We start from the raw sequence: 24,605 nt of genomic DNA on the forward strand, positions 1-24,605 counted from the left end.
TTCACAGAACTGAATAATATTAAAATTTACGTGGAACCACGAAAGATCCTGGAGGTATCACACTACCTGCTGTCAAACTGTACTACAAGGTAGTAAGCAAAACAGCATGGGACCAGCATAACAACAGACTCATAGATGAATGGAACAGACTCGAGGGCCCAGAAATGGACCCACAGCTACGCGGTCAATTACTCTGTGTCAAAGGAGGCAAGAATATACAGTGGAGTAGAGACAGTCTATTCAATAAAAGGTGTTGGGAAAACTGGACAGATACATGCAAGAAATGAAACTAGACAACTTTCTTACACCATGTACAAAAATGGATTAAAGACTTAAATGCAAGACCTGAAACCATAAAACTCCCAGAAGATAACAGACAGTAAACTCTCTGATATTGCTCTTAGTAATATTTTTTTGGATATGTCTCCTCGGCAAGGGAAACAAAAGAAAAATTAAACAAATGGGATTATATCAAACTGAAAAGTTTTTGCACAACAAAGGAAACCATCAACAAAATGAAAAGGCAACCTAGTGAATGGGAGAAGATATTTACCAATGATACATGTGATAAAGGGTTAATATCCAAAAATATATAAGCAACTTACACAACTGAACAACCCCCCTAAACAAACAACCCAATTAAAAAATGGGCAAAGGGCCTGAGTAGACATTTCTCCAAAGAGGAGACACCGATGGCCAATGGACACATGAAAAGATGCTCGGCATCACTAATCATCAGGGAAATGCAAATTAAAACCACAATTAAAACCTCACACCTGTCAGAATGGCTATTGTCAATAAATCAACAAAAAACAGGTGTTGGCAAGGGTGTGGGGGAAAGGGAACCCTCATGCACTGTTGGTGGGATTGTAAATTTGTGTAGTTGCCATGGAAAACAGGATGGAGGTTCCTTAAAAATTTTTAAATAGAACTACCCTATGATCCAGCAGTTCTACTTGTGAGCATTTATCGGAAGAAATCCCAAACACTGATTTGAAAAGACTTCAGCACCCCTGTGTTCACTGCAGCATTTTTTATAGTAGCCAAGACATGGAAGCAATCTAAGTGTCCATGGACAGACGATTGATAAAGAAGAGGTGGTACATAGACACAATGGAATATTACTCAGCCAGAAAAAAGAATAAAATCTTACCATTTGTGACATGGATGGACCTGGAAGGTATTAAGCTAAATGAAGCAAGTCAGACAGAGAAAGACAAATACTATATGATTTCACTTATATGTGAGATCCGAAAAACAAATGAACAAACAAAACAGAAACACATAGATACAGAGAACAAACTGGTGGTTGCCAGATAGGAAGGGGTGAGGGGATTCCGACGTACCAATTGGCCGTTACAAAATAGTCACGGGGTGAAATTTACTGCACGGGGAATATAATACAGCAATGACTACGTACAGTGTCAGGTGGGGACTAGATCCGTTGGCGGAATCGGGTATATAAACATCTAACCACTATGCTGTGCCCCTGAAACTGCTATGATCTCGTATGTCAACTGGAATTGGAAAATAAAGAGAGCGATGTGCCAAAAGGCCGACAAAGATTCTTCATCGAAGGGACTAAGGGACTTAGCGAAGAATTCACACGATTTGGTTTTACGTTCTGAATGAAGAACAGATCTGTTAGGAACTGATTAGTGCAGTTAGACAATGTCCAGCAAAAATGTTATTTTTAGACGTTACTTTTCCAAAAAGACCCCCCCTCGCCCACAGTCACGCACGCTCGAACGTTCTGTTTGGCTGTCTCGGTTTCCCGTGCATGGACGGCTCGTTCCGCCCGTGCCTTTGCCGAGTCTCACGATTCTTGGGTGGGTGAAAACCAACACACAACGTCTGGGCACAGAAGAGAGAAACTCTACAGGCTTTTCTTACCTTTTCCTCTGAGTCCCCCGGCTGACAGGTAATTACTCCATCCCTCGATCCTCCAGCAAAAGTTGCCTTACAATTTGCAAGCCACTGTTGTCACAAAGAGACACAGGTCAATTCAGTGACGCCCTGAGGACATTTTTGTCATCAATTCTGTTAGGGAAAACTGATTAAGCTTCTAATCACAGTGAAGTAAAATTTTGCTGTAACGACTGAAAATAATTCTTTCTGGTTAAAGATGAACTATTTGAAATTAAAATATCTGTGTATGCGGGTTCAGTGATGTTCATTTAATAACATAATTTCAACGCTGTGACACGTCACCCTGGAGAATGGTTTCACCGGACCACTCCTAATTTATGTACAAATTAAAACAAATTCGTGTACGGTTAGAAAGCGTTCATATGATTGAAATTGGGCGGTGGGTCCCTCACTGCCTCACGGCTGGGTAGTTCTGGATGGTGTACCCTGACGTGCCGCACCATCCTGTCATGTCGAGGTGGCTTCTGAGGGGGCAGGTCAACGTCGGTGTAAGAAAGGCTGTTATCACAGCTGTTTAGAGGATCTGCCCGTCTGAAGCATCTGGACAGTAACTGATCCAGACATGAAAAGGAACCTCTGGGCAGAAAACACTAAGCACTGGAGAACTGGAGTCCACGCCTGACGTCCAGACACTGGTCTGTTCACCTGCCAGAACCAAAGGGAATCCCTTGTATCAACGCGTGACTGAGAAGCTGGAAACAGTGACAGGCAGAGAGCCACCAACATAGACGACAGTGAGACCTGTAACAGCAGAACGTCAGAACTCTTGACCTTGAACAGGTCACGAGCTGATCAAAACAATGGCAAAGAACCAGTGACTTCACAGTGACCGTCTTCTATGTATGAGGCACAGTGCCAGGCAGTTTCCATGTATTATTTCTATTTGAAGGCGATATTGTATTGTGGCCCCATTACAGTGCTTCTCCCTTCTAGCTAAAGACAGCAACCCCCCAGGGAGCTGTCGGCATTACATGATTTAAGAGATTTAATTCTTATCAGGTGGCTGGACACAAAGAATTCAGAAAACGTTAGCTGCTATGATGGTTCTTAATTATCATAGTCTTACAAGAATTTTGCAAAGAATTATGATTGCTGTCTTACAGATGATCAGTCTGTGATGAAAGAAAATGAGTAACTGATCCAAGGTCCCTAACCTTTCTGTAGCTGAGCTATGGTGTGAACCACAGGCCATCTGACTACATAATCCACGCCCTTGGAATAGTGCCTGGTGTATTACACAGACATTACCCAGTTGTCAGAAATCGGGTTTTTTTTTTTTATCACTTCTGTCTCTAACATTTTACAATCTAGATCTAGACCCACAATCTAAAAGGAAAGAGTAAAGAGCAGGAGCTGAGGCCAAGAGAAGCAATGGGGACCGGGACTCAGCTCCCACGAGTGGTTAGAGGGGGGACGAGACTCATCTTAACCAGTCCTGGGGGAGTGAGGCTACCCCGGAAGGGAGTTAACTGGCCATTTCACAGCTCCGAGGAAAGACGAGTTATAAAACTGATGAAAGGACAGATCAAGCAGAGGCCCACCTGTCCCAGTTTCTTGGTAAGGAAATTATGGGGCTAAAAATAAAAGCTAAACACTTTCTCCTTTGTAGATATCATTTTTTTTTTTTTTATAATCCACACTATCACACACACAATGGATGTAAATCAACACTTAATAGATGCGGCCTATCTAAACCCCCCCCCACCGGGTGTGACAGCGCCCTACCTTGCAGCTCGCTATGTGTGGCCCAGTGCCAGGTGTGCAGAGATGCGAGCTTACTGCGAGAGTGGCCTCTTTTCTGTTGTTGTAGGTGTCCAAGTATTCCTGCAGTTCTAAAACACTGAACTTGAGCTTGTCCAGGAGTCCGCAGGAAAGGAGCTGAAGATGGGAAGAGAATTTGTGTTAAAGCCACCGGAGACACATCTGGCGAGGCCCGGCTGCCTGCGCAGAGAGGCAAACACACTGGGAAGTGCTGCGAGGTGGGGCAGCGGCATCCGTTTGAACGAGCTGCACGGTCTGTGATGCTGCTCCCTGTCAGCTGCAGCTACAGCTGTCTCTCGGTCTGCTGGTCCAGACCGCCTGAGAACACACCTGTTTTGCCTGCATCGGTGCCGACAGATCTAACGAGGATAGCACGGAGCACACGTTAGGACGTACCATCCATTTATGCACGGACGCTAGCATCTCAGTAAACTCCACACAGACTTTCAGATAGATTTTGTGTTTAATTTCTACGTCCTCGTGGGAGGCTGATTTCTCAGCTCGTGGGCCTGGCCGTGAGACAGCCGGCCCCCAGTCAAGGTCTTGGGAAGACAGACTCTTCAGAGTCTTGTAAAGTCGAAGATGCTGTCACTGGTTCTAAACCTCGGACTCGCTCGGCACTGAGGTGGTTCTGTGACACGCGGGGGACCTAAGGCGCTAACACCCCCCTCCCCACCTCGCAGAGTGGGCCAGGCTCGCCGGGTCACAGTCTGGTCGCAAAGCCGCGACTCGGTTGGCCGGAGACTGTCTTAACACCCTTTAAACGCATCATTGGCAGTGTGGGCTGGGCCTTACTTCCGGAGGGCAGTCAGGGTCCTACTGAGACTTGGGGGTGGGGACTGTGGTGACGTGTTATCTCTGGGGACCTATCTGGCCAGGCTGCCTGGCAGGGTCAGGACTGGAAGGTCGGCTCTGGAGGGCTAGCCCTCCATCCACCCCGCTGTCAGTCCCTGGGGCGGGGTCCCAAGGACACAGAGAGAGCCCAGAGATTCTCCCCCAATCTCTGAAGTGACTCGCCTTGGCCCGGGCGGCACGTACCATCCTTCTGTGCCGACGCCAGCCTCTGACAGTCACGTCCCACCCGGCGCTGCTCACAGTCACTGCACGTGTCCCTCCGCCAACCACAGCGCAAACCAGCCTCCCCGCAGGCCACCGGGACACTCACGGTCTCAGCGTCCACGAAGAGCGTGGGGCACTCGGAGCAGGAGGTGAGCATCTGCGAGGAGCTGACGAACTTGGCCCCGATGCCCCGGAGGTTGTCCCCCAGGTAACTGGCCGCATCACAAGTGAGGAAGCAGAACCTTTTCTGGATGTTCTGAAAGGCAAAATAGTGGCCATGTGTAAAGGCAGGTGCTAACCTGGGGACGAGAAAGGCCTTTTCTCATCTTTATAAAGACAGCGACAGGGCATAGGTCCTGGGTGTGCAGCAGGCACTGCCAGCATGTGGCCCCCCAGAACCGCTGCCGAGCCCTCTGCGCCTGTCCGTCAGATCAGTGAGAAGCCACTAACGTGGCTGCAACGCAGACGAGACAAGGTCACGGCTCCGAGACGAAGCATGGACATCGTGCCATTTGAGCTTCTGAAGAATAGAGAGTAAATGCTACTTGGCACCCAGGCCGAACCTCCCCCGGGAGCACACCTGTGCAGGTGCCTAACTCTGCCCTCCAGCTTTGTCTGCATCAGCTCAGTGATCCTCACAACCACACGAGAGATGAAGTGACTCGCGTAGGGCCCTGCCACCAGCGAGTGGCAGAGCGAGGGTGAGCCTGGCTCCGGAATTTACAGCCCTCGAGGTCACTGTCCCTCCTGCACCTTCTGAGGATGAACCCAAGCTAGGAGGCCTTGATGTCCACATGGGAACATTCTTAGCCCCCGAATGTCCACACGTGCTATTTTCAACAAAAAGAATAAACTGTATTTTAACCCCAAAATGATTCCAGTCCTGGGCACTGGCTTTCCCCAGAGAGATGCCACTCCTTTCTAGCCGTGGGCTCTCACCTACGAGAAAGCCGCCCCGCTGTGGGGGAGCGAGGGGGCCCGACGGCTGTGGGCTCTTTACAAGAGATGCTGGTAAATGCCAACCATGTTGCGTTTTATTTTTTATATCTGGGAATCTTGGTATAATGCCGAACGTACGTGTCTTTACAGTGTCGTTAGTTTTACGTGCCAATGCCCACCCCTCGACAGTTGTTAGAGTTGAAAGGGGCAGGAGGTGCCGCATCTGGCATCACGCAGCTCATCGAGTGGCAGGGCCGGAAGCGAGATTACGTCTCCCAGATATTTGGGGTTCTTCCCATCTTACCTATGGATAAGGCGAGATCTGGGTTCTGTTTTCATTACACTGAGCACTTTAGAGCCACAGGGAAAGGCAGGTGATGTTTAAGGGACGTAAACTCTGTTTTGTACCCGTGACGTCCCCATGAACACGCCCCATAACTTGGTGGCTTTGTGTACTCCAATGACGATATTCCAGCAGGAGTGGCAGGAAGGAAGAATAGTGACCAAGACACTTGGAAAGACGTCCGTGCTGGACCATTAGAAACCATTTTTTTCTTTTTAAAACCAAATTATTTTTGCAATTACTTCCTCTCCCTGCTTCCAAAATCCACCACATCATAGGAGGACGTGGTGTTCGGACTCATGGGAAAAAGCTGGAAAATCGTATATAGATACGGTGAGGACCCGGCGGGCGGTTAGCAGACGACGTGTCTGAGGTGGGTTTCACTTCCAGCATCTCTCCTTAAAACCTGTGTCGCTACTATTATTGCTCTCAATCACACGGCACGAGGAAGTTCTTAAGGCTAAATGCGACATCAGAAACGAACAGGGCTGTATGCACTAGGACTGCAGCTAAGCTCCGCGGGGATTGGTCTAGCTCACTAATGAACCAAAAGTCCCACACACACGTGCCCCTGGGCCCAGCCCCACCTCCCAGCCCGCCTCACGGGCTTCTGGGCCACGGGCATTCAGCCAGAAGCGGTACGTTTGAGATGTCCATGAACAAAAAAAAAGACTTCCGGTCATTCTTCCTGCGTTTGCTGAGTCCCGTTTTGTGTGGGCGAGGGTGGGGGGGTCAAAGAGAGACACCGTTACCTGCCTTCTCTAGGGGGGACAGACACCAAAACAAGTGGCTCGAACAGTGTGACAAGTGTGACAGATGCGACTGCACTGCTCGAGATCCCAGGGGACAGGGGAAGGGAGAGAGAAGCAAAGGGAGGTTCCGCTCACTGAAGCGACATCCAGTCAGAGATCTGCACTCAATGGGGAAGACAGTGGGGGAGAAGAGGAGGTGACCACGCTATGCAGAAGGGTAAGTACTGCTCAGGATTGTAAAACTGAGCCTGAAGAGTCTAGTGACTAAAAAACAAAAAAATTTCTACAATAGCCAAACTTTAACGTGCATTATTAACCATTATTTTAAAATAGACTTTAGGACAAACTAAATAATCGCTCCTGAATCCTTAACAATGAAGTTGACGTCAAAGGGCGGCTTTCTGGTGGTTGGTTTTTAAACTTCTGTCGGGTTTAATGTGGGAGCGTTTCTAGAATTTTTAGCTTTCAGCAGCAGGTGGTTTCTGCCTGACGCCTGACAGCCCCTCTGGCCCCAGCTGACCCCAGACGTGACCGAGCGCGTCCTCTCTGCCTTCTATCAAGTTCCTAAAAGTAGATGCCAAGCTTGAGAGAACAGTACAGATGACGGGCCTCGAGGCTGAAAAACGGATTCCTCTCACGTTAACCCGGACACAGCTTCCTGAATTTGAAATCATTTAAGGCAGATGACCCCAGTTTGTTCGTTTTGCACTTTTTATATCATTCTGAATTTTCTGGCCTTTCGTTCTGCCACGGCTCTTCCCAGAGGCGCTTAGAGGGCCCACCCCTCAGTCTGTCGCGATATACTCAACAGAACCCAACTTCTAGAAACCTCTTACAGGACTCTCTGTCTTGTCTGTCCATTTAGTCAGCCTCTTTCCAGTTTTCCCTGCATCACTAGTGGAGGTTGTTTTCCATGTTATTAGATGTTTAGGAAAATGCTTTTCTGAAGATACTAGAAGAAAAACATTTTCCTTATAAAAAAAATAGGGACTTGAAAGAAAGAATATAAAAGATACCCACAATCTCACGACCCCCGAAGAAACTACAACGAAATGCTAGTGCTGAGTCCTCATCTTTCCTAGGCATTAAAAATAAAAAGGAGCAGTATTCTGCATTATTTTTCAAACCGGTTTTCTCTTAAGCCTTACGGGGCCCGTGTTCCCACATCAGTGACTCTCAGGCTCGCGGCCGAGCGTCGGCCCCACGCTGCCATTCCAGCGGCGGACACCCGCCTCGGTGGCCGCCTCCCACCCCCGCCGGCATTGGGCGAAATTTGGACAGAACAAGTTCAGGGCAAGACAGAGAAATACGGACGAATCTGCATGACCCAAGACAGGCAGGCGAAAAATAAGCTGCTGCCAGTCAGCGGTTGGTTGAGCCCCTCCATCTCTCCAGTCCAGCGGTTCTTAAGTGTGTTTGGGGTGGCGGGGCGCTCTGCAGGCGCCCACAGGGATGGCTCCGTGGAGCTGGGTGAGCATGACGCCCCGGTGCCCGGCTAGGGGCTGGACCCAGCCTGTCCTCTGCTGCCACATCTAGGCCGCAGCCCTAGGGGGAGGTACACTGGTTTACGATTCGCACCATGGCGACACCGTGGACTGGCTGGGCCGTGCTTCACGCAAGGGAAGCAAAAAGTGACCTTTCATCTGGCAGAGGTGGCTCAGGAGAGTGGGTGAGTGTTCACGGCCCCGGCTGGAAGTTCAAGGGCCCCGTGGGGCGGGGATAAATGACAGGGAACGGAAGAACAAACAATGAAGGACACAGATACCGAGAGTGTCCTGGGGAAGCAGAGGTGGGGGGAGGCCACCCATTGGTAAAGGCCAGAGGGCAGGCGTGACAGGACGCCACGGCAGCCCGGGTGCCAGCTCGGGGAGGGGCGTGGGAGCAGTGGGGAGGCTGGGAGAAAGGAGAAGCCGGAATCGGGGCGCCCGCCCCAGATGAGCCGCCGGCCCCCCGCAGACAGCGCACCCCGCGGACTCCGCACCTTAAACAAGGAGGAGAACACGTGGAAGGTGTACACGGCACAGGAGCCGTCCGAGTCGCCCATGAGCTGCGTGACGTGGCTGTGCCAGGCCTCCTCGGCGTCGTCGCAGGCTGCGGGCTGGAACGCGGCCAGGATGGCCGAGAAGAAGGGCGAGGGCGGCGGGGAGACGCCCCTGTCGCCGTCCCCGAAGCTGGAGGAGAGGAGAGGAGAGGGCCGTCAGCAGGGATGGCCCCCCCTTCCCGCCCCTGTGCACCCGCGGCCGCTCTGGGGACGTGGCTCTCGTGGGGCCGCCCGGGTCCTTCCTGACTGTGCAGAGCAGCGTCCCCGCTCCGCTCGCCGCTCCCCCCCGGCACGTCGGCCCTTTCGGTCCTCGGCGTTTTTCATTATGAAAAATTAGAACAAAAATTCTGAATCTGTCGGCTTTGCCCCAGGGGTGCATGTGCACGGACGGCCAGAAGGGACGTGGCGGGAGGGGAGTGGAGGGGAGGGGAGTGAGGTGTTGTGGCCAGGTGGGCCCCCTTCCGGCGTCGCCAGGAGCGGCCCGGGCCACCGTTTGGAAGGGTGGCCGTGGGATCCTGGCTGCCCTTCCTGAAGTAAACCTGCAGCGTCACCTGTGACTCATGCCGGATGCCACAGCGGTGCTCACGAGTACTTCCTCCGAGTTGCAGTCTGACTAAGCGCACTCGGCAGACACAGCAGCTGCCACCTCAGGGAGAGGAGGCCCCGGCTCTGGCCTTACAGCCCAAAATGGAAAGAAGCCACCTCCCCGCTTGCCACCCCTGCCCATTTTCAAAGCTCACAGGCGTGGGCTGGGTCCCCAGGCCCATTGGGCTTCGCATGTCCCTCTGTGGCCTTGCGACTTCCTACATGGATGGCTTTCTGGCTCCGTGTGGGCCCTGTGGGGGACTGGATGACGCCAGCCCGGGAGCCCTCCAGGTTGCATGTCACTTTGGACTCCTTCATGAGGAAGTGCCAGCACTGCGCGTGTGCCGTGCGACCGGAGTGGCAGTGAGGTCCCCTCCCCCGGGCGGCCCACCTTGCCAGCGTGAACTGCTCCAGGCCCCGGCCGCCTTTGCCCTCGGCCTCCGTCATGTCCAGGCTGAGGCTGTCGCTGCACTCGAAGGCTGCGGGCAGCTCATTGGTGGAACTGGAGAAGTCCTCTTCCCGGACGACGTCCCCCTCCTGGACAGCGTCAGCCTGGGACAGCAGGAAAGAGGGGGGCCTGGGCTGTGAGAGGTGCGGACGGCTGCTCACCTCTCCTGATGGGACGCAGGGGTCCCCGGTGGCTGTCGGGTGGCCTTGTCGCACCTGCGTCTGTGGGGTGAAAACACCGCGACCACTGTGACCCCCGTCTGGCCCCCACGCTCACAAGCGAGGGACAGGGCTGCGCCTGGGCCCTGGCTGCTGTGTCCCCAGAGCGGAGAGGGCTCAGAGCCACCCAGGCTCGGAGCTCTGTGGCTGAACAGTGCTGGGTGCAGCCATCTCTGCACACGGAACCCTCGCCACGGAGACCAGAACTTGGAGCCCTCGGTGACGCTGCACCAACTGCCCACAGGCCGTATCCCCTGTGCGTGAGCGGCCTGTGGCCCTTCGCCGAGCCGGCCACGCAGATGGCTTGCCACGCTGCAAACCTGCTATGATCCCGTCGTCTGGGCCTGACTCTTGGGGACACCCCTCGAAGGGGACAGGGCCGAAGGGCTGCGTCCACGGAGTTGTGAAACGTGGGGGAGTGGAAAGGGCTGAGGGAGAGGTGGCACCAGGGGCTGAGGGGGCAGGAAGGGGTGACAGCGAGTCAGACGGGAAAAGAGGCTGACTGTTCCCGACGAGAGCAAGGGGCCAGCAGGCGGAAGCAACCGCACGTACGTGCCGGTGAGTCATTTTCTTAAAAACCCAAAATCCGGGCCAAATGGAAGCGTATAATGAATCAGAGCATGGCCACGGGGGACACCTGGCTGTCCGCTGAGTGCTCTGACCCTGGGGCTCAGGGGACCGGACGGGGCGCTGGCAGACACGTTGGGGAAAGCGTGTCTCACATCTGCGGGAGAGTCGCTTGTTAACCCTAATTTTCAGACCCTTTTCCGCATCTGCTGCTTCCTGCGTTTTTGAAATGACAATGGTGCCAACAAGGCTGGCCACTGGTGACTGGTCCGGGCTACTCGTGCATGTCCACTTAATCGATCAGGGGACAGCTGAGTTCTTAAAAAAACATCTTTTGTTTTCTCTTTGTAACATCTCGTATATATCAAACGTTGCAGAAATCCAGAGATAGCTTTTCAGAAATCAAACTCAGACTTTCCTTGATAGAATTAGATTTCTGTGTGACTCCCTAAAAATATTATTACTTAGGTAGTGCCCTCTATGGGAAGTCTACATCGGTTAGCATTTGAAATTGAAAATTTGAGAAACCGCCTATTCAAAGACTGAGAAGTGTCCAATGTTAACTTCGCATCTGTTCCGTGATGTCCTTTCCACGAAGTTTAATTTCTTAATTTTAGGATTCTGGCATTTTAATCTCAGAAAAGGTTCCTTTCTGGCCCCCCTTTTTTTTTGGCTAAAAAAAAAAAAAAAAGACTCTGCTAACTCTAAGAATCCCTGGTCACAGTCCCTGTGCAATGAAATCTTAGACATAACTTTTCTTCCCATTTCTGCAGTTTTAGGACATGGCAGTTGGGAAGATTTGCCACGATCTCAGGGACACGGAATGGCCAGTACTGCGTTTTTTCCACTACAAGTATCGGAAAGGATATACTTTTATACATTTTTATTTTCTTCGGTTTTACTCTCTATTTCGAAGTTGTCCTGCCGGCAACCAAACTGAAGGAAAAAACCACCCCACCAGCACTGGTCACTTGGGTGCGTCTGATATAAGAACATGGAATTCCAAGCTGACGGCAGTGCGCATTTCTGCGGCAGGATGTTTTCTGGGCATTTAGATGAGATCGACTTTAAGTAAAGTCCGTATCGTTAGATTCTTTTCTTTTTAAATAAGAAAATTGCATCGTTACTTACTTTTGCCCTCAGAGCCTGGCTGGGACCGTTTGTCCTGTGCATAATGCTGTGATTGATACTGAAAGTTGGGACAGGGTGCCCAGAGGCGAGGACGGAATCAATGTGCAAACTGTGTCCTCGGTTCCTACACAGGAAAAAATGTCCCCGAATACGTGCGCACCCCCGCGCTACACTCGGCACGCTGTTTTAGGAAAGTCACGACAGAGAACAGCCATTTCCCAGTCACTGTGATCTGGGACACGTGCCAGTTTGTCCTGCCAGTCATCAGCCGTGTCCAACGCGTACGGAAAATGTTTCATGTTAAAAGAAAGACCTCAAATCAAATCGTGTCTAACCGACAGGAGGTGGCGCTCAGGTTGTGAGGGCAAAACAGCTGGAAAACAAACTAACTCCATTATTTCAGGAAAGTAAAAGGGAAGAGAAAGACAGTCCCCACCCCCTTCCCTTCCCCGGTGACCACCCCTAAGAATTCCAGAAATTGGAAGCACCTTTCCTAGGGGGAAACCGCAGTCACCGCTGCCAGACCCTCTCACCTTGGAGCCCTCGGAGATCTGGAGGTTGGCGACGTCGGCCAGGGAGGAGTCGAAGCTGGCTGTCCGGGCGCCGAGGGGGCGGGGGTCTGCGGGCGGCATGTCGCCGTCCACGGGGTTGGCCTCCTCAGCAGGGGAAAGAGTCATGATCTGTTGACAGAGCGAGGCAATGTGAGGCAGTGCGACGTCTCTGTGAAGCCGTAGCTACCGTCCCCAGGAGCATGCAGACCATCGCACGAGCTGAGCTGGGTGCAGGTCGTGGGGTCTCGGGGATGCATGCGTCACACTGTCATGATGCCCCGAACGTAGGAGCTGGTGTGACGGCACGGCCCTCTGCCACCCTGACCCCCGTGTCACGTGAGTGCACCGAAACGCCTGTCTGCCCTAGCTCCTACACCGTCAGATGTCAAGGGTTTCCAAAAAAGATGCCAGCACGATAATGGTTATTTAAGAGAAAACCGAGGCGGACACCGATCGAATGGTGTCCAGGGCTTGTCACGAAGGCCTGGCGTCTGTCCAGCTGCAGTCCGCGGAGACGAGGCTGGCAGGACTGGGCTGGACAGCGCTCGGGTTTCGTTAGGCTGCTGGGCACGGTCCCTCAGCGGCCACCGCCACGGTGGTGGTGGTGGTGCTGCTGCTGCTGCTTTAGCTCCAGACACCGGGGCCCCACTTACGAGGTCGGTGTGCTCCAGCAGCTGGCTGGTCGCCAGGTCCTCGTCCTCCGATGACTCATCGGAGTCCTCGCGGCTGCGGGCGGCTAAGCTGGGGGCGCCCCCCGACAGCTGGCGCTCCTCCAGAAGCTGCACGTCGCACTTGTCCAGGCTGTCCAGGGAGCGCCGGCGAACCCCCCAGTTGAAGTTGTCCACGCTCTCGCCCTGAAATCACACCATCGGCCGCTTTACTCTACGCCCCAGCCTGCTCACGCTGTCCCACTCGCAAAGTCATGGCTGAGAGAGAGGCTTTTCCCTTGTGACTCTCAAGCCCTCACGTCCCTTGGCACCAAATGTTTTGTGACACGATGTGAAAAGCAGCAGAAGCACACTACGTCACCTTCATGCTGAGTAAGGCACAGGTAGATGCAATCACACCTGTCTCTGCCATGGTGGGAAATGTTATGTTTCCTTACAAGGTCATTTGGGTCAACTCTGCAAATGATCCGTGCCTCCAAACATCTGGAAGGGAGAGACCATTCACAGAGCAGCCACCTTGGAAGTGGCGCGTCCCTGCCCTTGGGTCACGTGTTCTCAGAGGGCTAGAAGTGGGACCAGCTTTGCATTAGGCAAGCGTGCTGGCGTTCCCACGCATGAAACGCAGAGTTAAGGACCTTGGGAGCAGCTGGCGGGGGGCAGGGGAGGGGGGGACGCGGGTCACGCGCCATGCAGCGGCCGCAGCAGCAGGCGCGACTTTGCTTCTGGCTCATCTTGAATAAATTGTCTCAACACAGAAAACTGTTATTTTTTGGAACTTATAATGAGTGCCGTGGTACCAAGCATTTATCGCCAGCCTGGGCGTTTTAATCTACTGGGAACTGGGCCAAGCGGCAATGCAAGTGTTAACAAAGTTTCAGCTGTGCCTCCAACTTTCTCTACCAACTGTTTAATATCAAATAACTTTACTTGACCGACGTAAAATGTTTCTCTGGAAACGAACTTGGGTTTTATTTTTCTCTGTTAAGACAGGAATAAAGGAAGAGAAAGATTACCCAGGCTGTTGATAAAAAATTTTAACCTGAACAAATAGGCGATCTGAATAAAATCTAGCATAGAATCCTTCCAATATGAGTCTGATGGTTCGCTGAAATAAAATCACTTTCTGATGACAGCTCAGTTAATAGCATAATAATACGAGATGCAAATTATTGTTAAAATTAGTGAGCGTTCAATTGATTACTTTCCCTGTGGTTTAGGGTCTATTTCCTCTGGCATCCAATGAAACAAAGCCTTCCAGAATATTCTCACAGACCTCTCATAGAACAGACTCCTAGTTTTTTCCAAAGTCTGTTTTGGCAATTCACGGCAGAAGGCATCAGGTAAGAATCCCAAACACATTCTGAATTTGACACAGAAATTATCATTATTCACCCCCAGTTATGATGTTCGTGACTGTTCTTGGGACTGTTTGATTATAAAGAGAAAGACTCAGAATATGATTTCCAGATTCTGTAGCTGCATCTGCTTTTTATGTGCTTCTGTACCTTTGCATCTGTATCATTGATCGCCACAAATAATTTTTTTCCTGGTGAAAAAGGTTGTTATGCTGGGATTTAAAAATAGCTAGTTCGGTGGGAAAAAAAATTGGAAAAAAAAATGTGGAAAAGGCAAGAGCTCTGGGAAGAAAAAGAAAATGCAATATGTAAAGAAATGAAAAAGAGAAACGAGAATACCATACAGAGGGAAAGAGAACGTGGAAGTGACTGGAAGAAACACACAACTATAAAGCAGAAATTCACAAAACGGGCTTTCGTGCACCAGGTCAGTGGACGGGCTGGACAAACTATCTCAGCTGACAACTGTGGAGGTCTCTGCGCTGAACTTGAGCTTGCAGAGGATGCAGACGTCTAGGGCAGAAAATGCTACGGTGGCCGTGGACGCCGGTACCGTTGGTTTGGCTGCAGCTCTGGTGACAACTTGGGTGAATCAGGCCTGAGGCCTGGGAGTCAGGGAAAGCTGTTCTGGCAGGAATAGTCCCCTAGATGTTTGCTAGAGGACGTGGTGGCTCCACCAGAGGCAGGGGGACTGGAACTGTTTTCTGGGTGGTGGCTGAGATGGGATGGGCCTGCGTTACAGGCCATGGCGAAGAAGAGCCAACCAGGACTTCTCAACACGGCCCACGAATACGCCTGCCAGGGGACCACCCTCCACCTTTCCCATGTCCAAATGTCACATCTGCATTTTATGTTACAAACCAGGCCAAAAGTCAAAACGTCCTTTTACTGATTACGGCTGACTATCTGTGTGAGAAAATTCGGGAGATGGCTAACTGTTCCTGACGGACCGTTTGCAGAAGCCAGTCATCGAACTCAATCACACGGGATTTATACCGAGATGAGAAAGCATTAATGACTGAGCATTCTAGAAATGTGGGAAATAACAGTCTTTGAGATAATTTTTTTCATATTGGAAATCTGTCAAATAAGAATTATCATTGAAGGAACTGGGGTGCACTGTTTATATAACCACCATACAAAGGTAGCTCCTAACTCCTGGAAAATAAAAGTATTCGATTGGAAGCGTGTAGGTACATGGTTAGGTGCAGCTGGTTGATTTTGTCTTTAATAAAATAATTTAACAACGAACTCAACCTAGTCGTGCAAATGCCTAATCAGAAACTATAGGATTTCGATGGATCTTCCTTAAAAACTTACTTCCTCTCAGGAGATACAAGCATGCGACTCCCAGAACAAGGCATATAAAGACTTTAAAACTCTCTTGTGTTTCTACTTCAGAACATATTTCCATACTAGAGCCACCAAGGAACATATTTCTTCGGTCACACGCCCCTCAGTGTGAATGTGCACGCAAACAGGCATACATACGCTAGAAGGAAGAAGCAGTTATGTTGTTAAGAATCTGCACTGATGCACAACATCGACTAGCACACCTGAGTCAAAAAGAACATCCCCTTACCTGGAGCTCCTGGGTAGCACATGGAAAGGATAGAAAAACAAATAAAAAGTCTATTTAAAATGTTATATCGAAGGCAGTCAAGTGCTTGCATCTTAGTTTAAACACAACGAAACAGTGCTAACAGTATCTACTTCAGCAGATGCAACTTTCAAAAAAGGTAAAGGTACACAACCCCCCCCCAGAGAAAAATCAGCATCAAATACCAGAGATCCCACCCCTCGTAGTGGTGGACGGTGGAGCTGGGGTGAGAAATCCCAAACACAATTTCAGAAACTTTCCACTTCCACTGGCAACTTTGGTCTTGACACTTTTTTTGGTGGGGGGGAAGGGAGGGAGGAGGAGGAGGAAAACAAAGTTTGTAAGAAAATCGTCAACTGTCATGGGAAAATGAATCAGGGTCATTGACGGAGAAAAGGTGGCGTCACTGGGCCCCGCTCACAAGCCGAAGGTGTGTGATTGTGATCTGGGAGGCTGAGGAAGGCGAGAGAGACTGCAGCCGTGCTTAGGTCCTACAGCCGGGGCGGCAGTGGCGCTGGCGTCCGGAGCGGGTCGTGCCTGGGCCCCGGCCCGGCCTGTCATGCTGCCCGTCCGCACGTGCTGGCGCCCCTACTACGACCGACCGCGACGCAGCACATCTCCCGCGCTTTCCTGCCTCTGGATAAACATGTACTTGCACGTGCTCAAGCGTCTTAGGAAGTTTTAATCACACGAGATTAAGCCTCCCTGTGGTGCGTCGGTCCTCGTTGGCTGGGACGATACAGAGAACACGAGAAGGAAGGTGTAGTGTTCGTTACTTACTATCCCTGAGAAACACCGGTGCCATATTTATTTTCGGGTCAGGGGCATCTCAGACTCTTCGATTTTGATAAATTTGTTGCTGGCTCTGAAACTGTGCCCGATTCTCCTGCTTTACGCCCTCCCTGCCTGGTCACTCTGCGTGACACGTTTTCCTTTGGCCGAGTCTGGACAGTGAGTGGTGCGTCTCCTGCTTAGTTTCACTTCTGGACTGAGGAGGGGGCCTGGCTCGAGTTCTAGCCGAGGCGGTGACATGGGGCTGGCTGTCCTGGTTGGGGAGCCGACCTTTTCACGTCCCGGGCAGCCCTGGCCCAGAGAGGCTCTGAAAGGACCCCAAACTGCCATGTTTTGTTATAGACTTTTTCAGCAGTCCTCACAATCACTGACTGATTTGTCACTGATTACGGGTAAGTCAGAAGACCCTGCCAGCCTTCCTACTGGTTCGAGAGCCACTCGAGGCGGGAGGCTGGCCCTTGCTTGAAGGCACCTGCAGCCAGGGCCTTTTAAGCTCTTCAAGGCGGCTCTGCTGACCTTCCTCTCCGGGGACAGAACTGGTAAAGAACACTGTGTGCCCCGAGGACGCCACCTGCCCTGGCGTGGACGCCCAGGGTCGGCAGTGGCCAGGGAGGGACGAGGGCGCGTAGCTCTTGGGCCTGTCACCTCCACACGCCCGGGGTGGTCCGTAATCACATCCTTTTAGGAAAGGCGAGTTCACAGTCAAGTCAGGGGGTACCGCCCCACCACGGGATGTCACGCTTGGATCTGGGGCGCCAGCAGAGGGCTGCTTCCTGGAGTGACCTGTGGCCTCGGGCGCTGGGAAACCCTGTGAGCTGCTCGTCCCAGGCGGTTTTACCTGTGCCCGTCTCCCCTCGGTGTGCCTAGTTCATCCCATGGGGCAAAGCGCTATCTCTGGGCCAGAGCGTCCTGTGCTCCGGACACGCAAGTGGAGGGCTGGGGAGCTTCCGTCCAGGCCCAGGTTTCTGAAAGCACCGTTTGACCATAATCTTCACTCCCCTAAACGAGCCTGCCGAGGCGTGCCGAGGCCTGGATGCAGCTGTGCCAGGTGTGGGGCCCCAGCCACCACCCAGGGCACGGCTGGGGGCTCTCCTGTGTGTCCCGTCCTGTGCCACGTCATCGTCACCTCATCCAGCAGCACTGATGCGACGGAATCATAGCCAGTTCACGTGTGAAACCATTCACCACGGCTCAGCAGGTGTCACCCCGGTTCCAGCGGACAGGCTCAGACCTAGAGCACTGTGACTTTTTTTAAAGTTCCCCGCTGGACTCCACACACATACGCACACACACAGCCTCTGTGTCGTCATTCGGTCAGACCTCGGCCACTTAAAAATAACCTGGCGGCTTGGGCTGAGGGCTCAGGCAGGACGGGAGTGGTGCCTGGTGCCAAAGTGAAGCTGTGGGACTTTGCTGAAGTCGATTCAAATGAAAGACCCTGTTGCACAATCTCTCGACTCGGCGGGGGAGAAGAAACTTGCGCCGGCGAGAGCGTAAACTATACAGAGAACATACTGTACCTCTCCGTCCTCCAGCTCCACGTCCAGGAAGTCGAAGTCCCGGAAGACCCTGAACTGCTGCTCGCTATTGGTGTCATCCATGTTGTCCTGATCCCGGGCACCGTCCTCCGAGGACACCAGGCTCGTCTGATGCTCGAGCAGATCCAAGTCCCCACACGACGAAAAGATCACCTACGAGTCAAGAGTCCTGTGCTGAGACGCCGTCCCCCCCACCGGGTGTTTGGGCTACGCGCCCATAATTGGCTCCGTGTCCCACGTGTTGCCAGCACACGCCTAATCCCTCAAGTGGGTATTTTTAGACTGTTCTTTTATTATTTATGTTGGACAGGTGCCTTCAGATTCAATTCGGCGTGTATGAGGCAGCAGTTCACACCCTGGGAAAGAGTTCAAGGCTCAGATCGCTGCTTCTTGGACAAAGACGGGGGGAGGGAGCTACCTGCATGTGCGTGTGCGTGTGTGTGACAACTGAGCGTGTACTCAACAAACTACAGTGGCCAAGGAATGTTCTACCACTTCTGAGCTGACTGAGGTTAAATGCGGACACAGATGCACACACGTCCCACACATGTCAACACACAGCACTGTCGGGACTCCTGATGACAGAGGCTGACACTATGCTGGAAACTAGAGAGCAAAGGGCTTAACCCTTTCGGAGATGAGGTGGGGAGCAGGCAGGGGTGAGACACAAGCCAGAGCTCGGCACTGTCCCGTCCGAAGTGCAGAGCATGACCAAGCGACCAGGCTCAGAATTCACCCCTAACTTCCTGTCCTGCCTGTGTAAACAAAACCAGACTTTCTTTCTATTAAAATATTTCGTGTTAATACTTTAAGGTTAACTTCTGCACGTAGGTTCTTTCTCCTGGGCCACTTTGACAGAGCTTTGCAGAAATCATGGACTGCAGAAGGGCCAGGCGCTCCGTATCCAGCTATCCCCGGGCACAGGTGGGCGCTAGGTAAGGAGGACGGCACTCAGCATTTCATCGTTACGTCCCGTCCTCATTGGGAATTGGCAAATCGTGTCTAAAAATTTAAATATAACCAATGCCTCTCAAAAGCCAAGAGAGGATTTTTACGCACGCTTTTCTCCTCCAGTGGCTAAGAACAGTCATGATTTGCACTGTATCCTCTACAATGGCGATCAGCAGAGATCACTAGTGGGAGTGTGACAGACATAGCACAGAGGGCCGCCAACCGGCGGGGGAGACGAGGCGGGAACCCTAGATGCTCGGTGGGAGGCTCCCTTTCCCGCCAGGTGCTCTTATCTGTGGCACCCTCCAGGTGACATCCTAGCCACAAAGGCCCGAGCACAGAGCAGGCAGATCTGAAGGAGATGGTGTCACCTACTGGGGCAGTGAGAAAGGCCCCCCAAAACGTCACAGGAGCAGCAACACACTGATCAATGACACTAAAAAGGTGACACTTGCCTACGGCCATGCCACCCTGAACAAGCCCTATCCCGTCTGAGCTTGGAAGCGAAGCAGGGTCGGGCCTGGTTAGTGCTTGGAGGGGAGACCCCCTAGGACAACCAGGTGCTGTAGGTGTAAAAAGTAAAAAAATAAAGGATTGTAAGCTGACAAGGTCCTTGCAATCTGTGAGGTCAACCAATCGCCTCATAAAAAAAAAAAAAAAAAAAAAAAAAGACACCAGTAGGGATCAAGCCAATGGCGGGCTGGGCACATCCTCAGGTGGTATAGACAGCTGGTTCCGCAAGGGGTCAGGAACCCCACGACCTCACCTGCTCACGCAGTATGGCGGCAGCCGTGGCAGAGAAACAGCTCCCGAGACGCCATCGGCTGACGCGTCCTTTATTTGGGAAGCTATTTAGTTTGCTTTTTTTGTTTTTTTGGGGAGGTTAATAATAAAGATAATACAGATGGGATAAAAATGCCTGGTGGAACCTGAGATTTTTATTGCCTGGGCCACAATACACTTACACACTCAATCCGAACTTTCTAAATTTTATAAAAGCTTCTTTCCGACGCTAACTTATAATACTTTATAAGTTCAGTTATTCTAAAGCCTGATGGCATCGTTTTTTTTTTTCTCAGAAACTAATATCAGTGGAAGTTTATGAGGAAAAAAACATGATAATGTCATTATTTTCACCTTTATTGTACATAAGCAAAATAATGACATCACCGTAAGATGTGAGCGTCAGAGTAAAATTACGCCCAGAAGGAGTGTGTATCACATGTGGTGGTGCAGGAGATAGTTACATATGTATAAGAAACTGGCTTAAAAAAAAAAATCTAAGAAATTTTTAAAAATGGAAATAACTAAGTATTTATTTACAGAAAAACTGGAGAAATAGCCAACAAAATCTTTCCTGTTTCTGAACCGACGTTAAAAAATCATTGTGTGGGGAGAGATGAGCTATGGGTTCGATCTAGATGGTGGACAGTACACTTATAATGCGTAGGCGAACTCTCTGAACTTGTTCTGACCACCGGTAAAAAAGACAGGACACCAAGATATATGTGCCACGTGATGGGACTTACTGATGGATTTTTGCTCAGGCCCACTTCTTGGCCACATAGAGAAAGGACGTGCACCAACTTCTCTTTGGTCCTCTTCTGGAAGAGAAACACACAGGCAGGCTGTCACCATGGCATCCTGGGACCACATCTGCTCCAATGCTGCAGCCACTGGCCACACGGGGCCAGCGCAGTGGAACGCGGCCGCTGAGACGGAGACGTAAAGCTCACGCAGACTTGGCGTGGAAAAGGACCGTGAGACGCCTCAGTGATAACTGTAAAACACTGATGACTTGTTGAAATGATATTTTAGACATATTAGGTTCAGGAAAATATGTTATGAAAATTCATTTCTTCCATTCAGTTTCTTTCAACTTTTTATTTTGAAGGTGACTGCTAGAAAATTTAAAATGAGGGTCCCCTTCTGCTTCTAGTGGACGGTGCTGACCTGAGTTTTCCTGGGAGGAGGCGAGGTCTGGAAAACGACGCCGACCTTCTTAGTAGTCACCCCTGCCGTGGACCACCCACTCTCACAGGCCGCGGCTCCCAGCGTCGGCAGGGCCCCCGCCACCCAAGTGAGGCCTGTCATGTCACACGCAAACTTCTTTTCCTCAAAGGCGAGACTAACTGGGCTTTGTGCAGAATTAGAAAAACGTATTTGTAAGCCATATTAAATCGTTCTCAAGTCAGATTTAACTCCTTTTGGTTTCCTTATGGGTGGGGATTCTCTACAAGCCATCATGTCACATGTTCCAGTGACCCGGAGTCTCTAGGTCTCGGGATGGCAGGTGGCTCGGGATGGCAGCCTCAGAACCGGCGACGTGCCTCCGAATCTCGGGGGAGTGACCGTCCCCGCCCGTTTAAAGCGACTTTTCCCTTTCAGGCGGATCTGAGTTTGCGTGGAGGCCGCCAGGAGGCTAGCGTCATGGCCGTGTTCCCTGGGGGACGGGAGGCGCGTCGGGGTGACGGGCAGGGTTTCTGCAGAGGCCGGGAGCGCCGCCAGGTGGGGACCCGATCCCCATTCTGAGCATGAGAGCAGTAAGGCCGGTGAGTCCGAGCGACAAAGTGTTGGCTCCGACTCCACGTAAGAAGAAAGTGGGTCCCCTTCGGGTCCCCTTGGGTGCTGTGAGGACCTCACCACTGGGGCTGGTGCCTGGGCAGGCACTGTGTAGGCAGAGGGTGGGGGAACCCCATCACGTGGCCGTGGGCCCCACCAGTCCCCCGAGCTCCCCGCCAGCCTGCAGGCCTGGGCTCCATACCTGGGAATACTGGGGCCTCTTCCAGCTCACGGGGACAAGGACGTTGGAGTTGGAGCCGGACGAGGTGGAGGACGTGCTCCGGGTGACAGCCACGGCCCGGGGCTTCCCGTCGGGCCCAGAGGAGCTCTGCAGCTCATCGTAGCGCCTCCCGATGATGGACGTCTGGGAGAAAAGGCAGAGCCGAGGCCCCCGCTTGTCAGTCATTCTGGGCCGGTGACCGTGATGGCTTCCCCGGGTCAGGTGGAGAGAGGCCGAGTGTCCGGCGGGCTCGCTCTCCTGGGGTCCACACACGCCCGGGGCCCGTTCCATCTTACATGTTACCCCCAACTGCATGTTCTTAAATGTGGTTTGGAACCCCAAGTGAAGACTAGAAGCTAAACTTTCAGGAAAAGTCGGTTTTCTGGTGTTTCAGCTTGAGAGAACTTTTTACAGTCGTAACCAGACCAGAAGTCCGTCCCCTCTCCCTGATCTTTACGCTCTGGTTTAAAATTTATTTAAGTGATTGGGATCTTTCCGGTTATTTAAATGAATGTGGTCGGGGCCAGGTACCGGGGCGGCACTCTGGGAAGCCCACTTCCTGCGAGGCCTGGGTGTCGTGCTTGTCAGGCTCCAGTCCCCAGGGGCGTCCCACGCAGGAACTGGCTGGTGCCTACACCCGGAGGCAGGTGGCAGAAACCGACTGGTGAAGCCACCCCAGCCCCCAAAGCCCATCCTTCCGGAACGGGGGCGCCTCTGGGGTGTGCAGCTGACCGGCACACGCAGAATAAACTTAAGTCAAAGACGAAACGTGACCGCCTCCCTTCCCCCCACCAGCAACGTAAAAAATGTTAAAAATGGACGAGTACTGATTCAGTACCTTAACACTGTATACAGACTAAATAAAGATAAAAGCATCACCGTGGCAGCAGACTAGTACCTCATCCTGATTACTAAAATGACAAAGGGGCAGGGAGACTTCGCGTGAGAAAACCTGGCCTGGACAAGAGCGAGGAGGTTCTGGTTGATTCCGTCAGTGCTGTCCATTCGGCAGTGTTGAAGACCATCTGTCATGTCCCGATCACGAGCCTGACCCCGTACCAGACCCTGACCGTGAGCCTGACCTGTACCACAAGATGAATGGAGTGTGCTTTCTGCTTTGGGTGGGGGGCTGATGGGTCACAGGGTAAGAGACACAGGGAAGTGAAGTATTTTTATACCTGAGATTGAAACAGTTAAGTACAGGCTCCTGAATGTTCGTTCATGGGCCAGTAGGTAAATATGACTACTTCCTGTTCTCTTTTCTCCCCGATCCCTTACCTTGGTCCCCTCGCTTCTCTTCCCAAAAACCCCTTTCCCCCAGGCAAGAATTTAGATAATTTTATGGTTTAAAAAGCAATGTTGCTTCAGGAAGCAACCGTAAACCAGATTCCATATTCCTGCAAATCTCAGTCCCTTGCTGGCCTGGCCGCCACGCAGGGAACAATCTGACAGCTGTCAGACGAGGAAAGTGAGGCCTGTGGTTTAAAGATGGCCATTTTAAAGTTATCTTTTTGAAAGTCACCTCTTATATAACTGCAGCTACCTTCTATTTTTAAAAGCTGCCAACTCAGAGCCCCAGAGCATGTGACACTCGGCGTGGCCTTAAAAATGAAGCCAACTCCGGCCTTGAAGTCTTTGTTGGAAGTAAAGGGACGACACATCCCCCTCGCTCCAGGCCCCTGCCCTTGACTCGGCCACTACTGCTCGAGTCATAGCCTCCAGAAACAGATGACGCACCTCTGAAATGTCGAAGTGAAACTCCAGGGTTTTCCCGGGCAGCTCCTTCGACGCGCTGGCCCACACGCGACGGATTTCTATCTTCGAGAGGTCGCCGTGCTGGCACGCAGGCAAGACGAGGCTGGCCGAGCGAGAGACCACCAGCTTCAAGATATTCAGAGCTTCTCTCCAGTGGACACTCTGTGGGCAAATGAACGCTCAGTGGTCAAGAGCAATTCCATGGTTTCAAAACTCACGTGACGCTAACCAGCGAAACGTCTCGGGACCCGTCAGGATCCACCGATTTATAACGGAGCAGGAAGTACCATGAGAAAAGGCAAATGACAGAAAGAAAAAAAAAGACGTATTGTATATAAGATGAGCTACATTTAAAAAACAGACATTTAAAAAAGACCAATTTTGTCTATATTCAAACAAATGTAAAATAAGGTACCGTATTTGCCTCCTTAATTTGAAAACCAAAAGACCCACAAAAGACAATCAGTCCTCAGTGCGTTTATGCTACTGACCACTTGCTCTGTCTCAAAATGCTCTCCATCCTGGGTTCCCTGGCCTGCTCTCAGTCCCCAGGCGCTCCCTGCCCCATGCGCCACCCGGGCCCCGGGCCCCTGACCTCTGCCCTCTGCCCTTTCTGCCCCACACCTGCCTACCCCATCCAGGCATCTGAGAACCCTTCCCAGCTCCTCTCTCCCTCCCTCCCTTCTGAGTGTCCTCTCCTCTCCATTCCTTAATGGCTTACCAAAGGCCACTCTTCCAGGAACTCACTTTGTCCCCGACACCCCTCCCCATGGCACCCTGAGGTCCTTCTCCCCAAAAAATATTGAACATAGATAAACCGACTGGATAAAAGTCGTTATC

The 24,605-nt window shown here is 51.7% G+C and overlaps 1 protein-coding gene and 1 pseudogene across 7 annotated transcripts in view; one reads left to right on the plus strand and one right to left on the minus strand.

Annotated features, from left to right (window-relative positions):
* Positions 1–1,719: 1,719 nt before the first annotated feature.
* The window catches only part of FRY (FRY microtubule binding protein), a 320,056-nt gene continuing 297,170 nt past the window's right edge, over positions 1,720–24,605 (minus strand). For all 7 annotated transcript variants that reach the window (XM_039861088.1, XM_039861099.1, XM_039860841.1 and 4 more), the window contains 11 exons: positions 23,748–23,927; positions 21,993–22,154; positions 20,758–20,832; positions 18,260–18,430; positions 12,978–13,178; positions 12,307–12,453; positions 9,801–9,961; positions 8,765–8,954; positions 4,856–5,005; positions 3,709–3,807; positions 1,720–1,977 (listed from right to left, as the gene is read on the minus strand). In XM_039861088.1, coding sequence (XP_039717022.1) covers positions 1,735–1,977; positions 3,709–3,807; positions 4,856–5,005; positions 8,765–8,954; positions 9,801–9,961; positions 12,307–12,453; positions 12,978–13,178; positions 18,260–18,430; positions 20,758–20,832; positions 21,993–22,154; positions 23,748–23,927 — 1,779 coding nt within the window. In that variant the 3' untranslated portion in view covers positions 1,720–1,734. The remainder of the gene's footprint in view (positions 1,978–3,708; positions 3,808–4,855; positions 5,006–8,764; positions 8,955–9,800; positions 9,962–12,306; positions 12,454–12,977; positions 13,179–18,259; positions 18,431–20,757; positions 20,833–21,992; positions 22,155–23,747; positions 23,928–24,605) is intronic.
* LOC120603192 (uncharacterized) lies at positions 19,682–19,800 on the plus strand (annotated as a pseudogene).

Source organism: Pteropus medius, unplaced genomic scaffold, assembly GCF_902729225.1.
Source record: "Pteropus medius unplaced genomic scaffold, Ma_sr-lr_union100, whole genome shotgun sequence".
Taxonomy (NCBI): Eukaryota; Metazoa; Chordata; class Mammalia; order Chiroptera; family Pteropodidae; genus Pteropus; species Pteropus medius.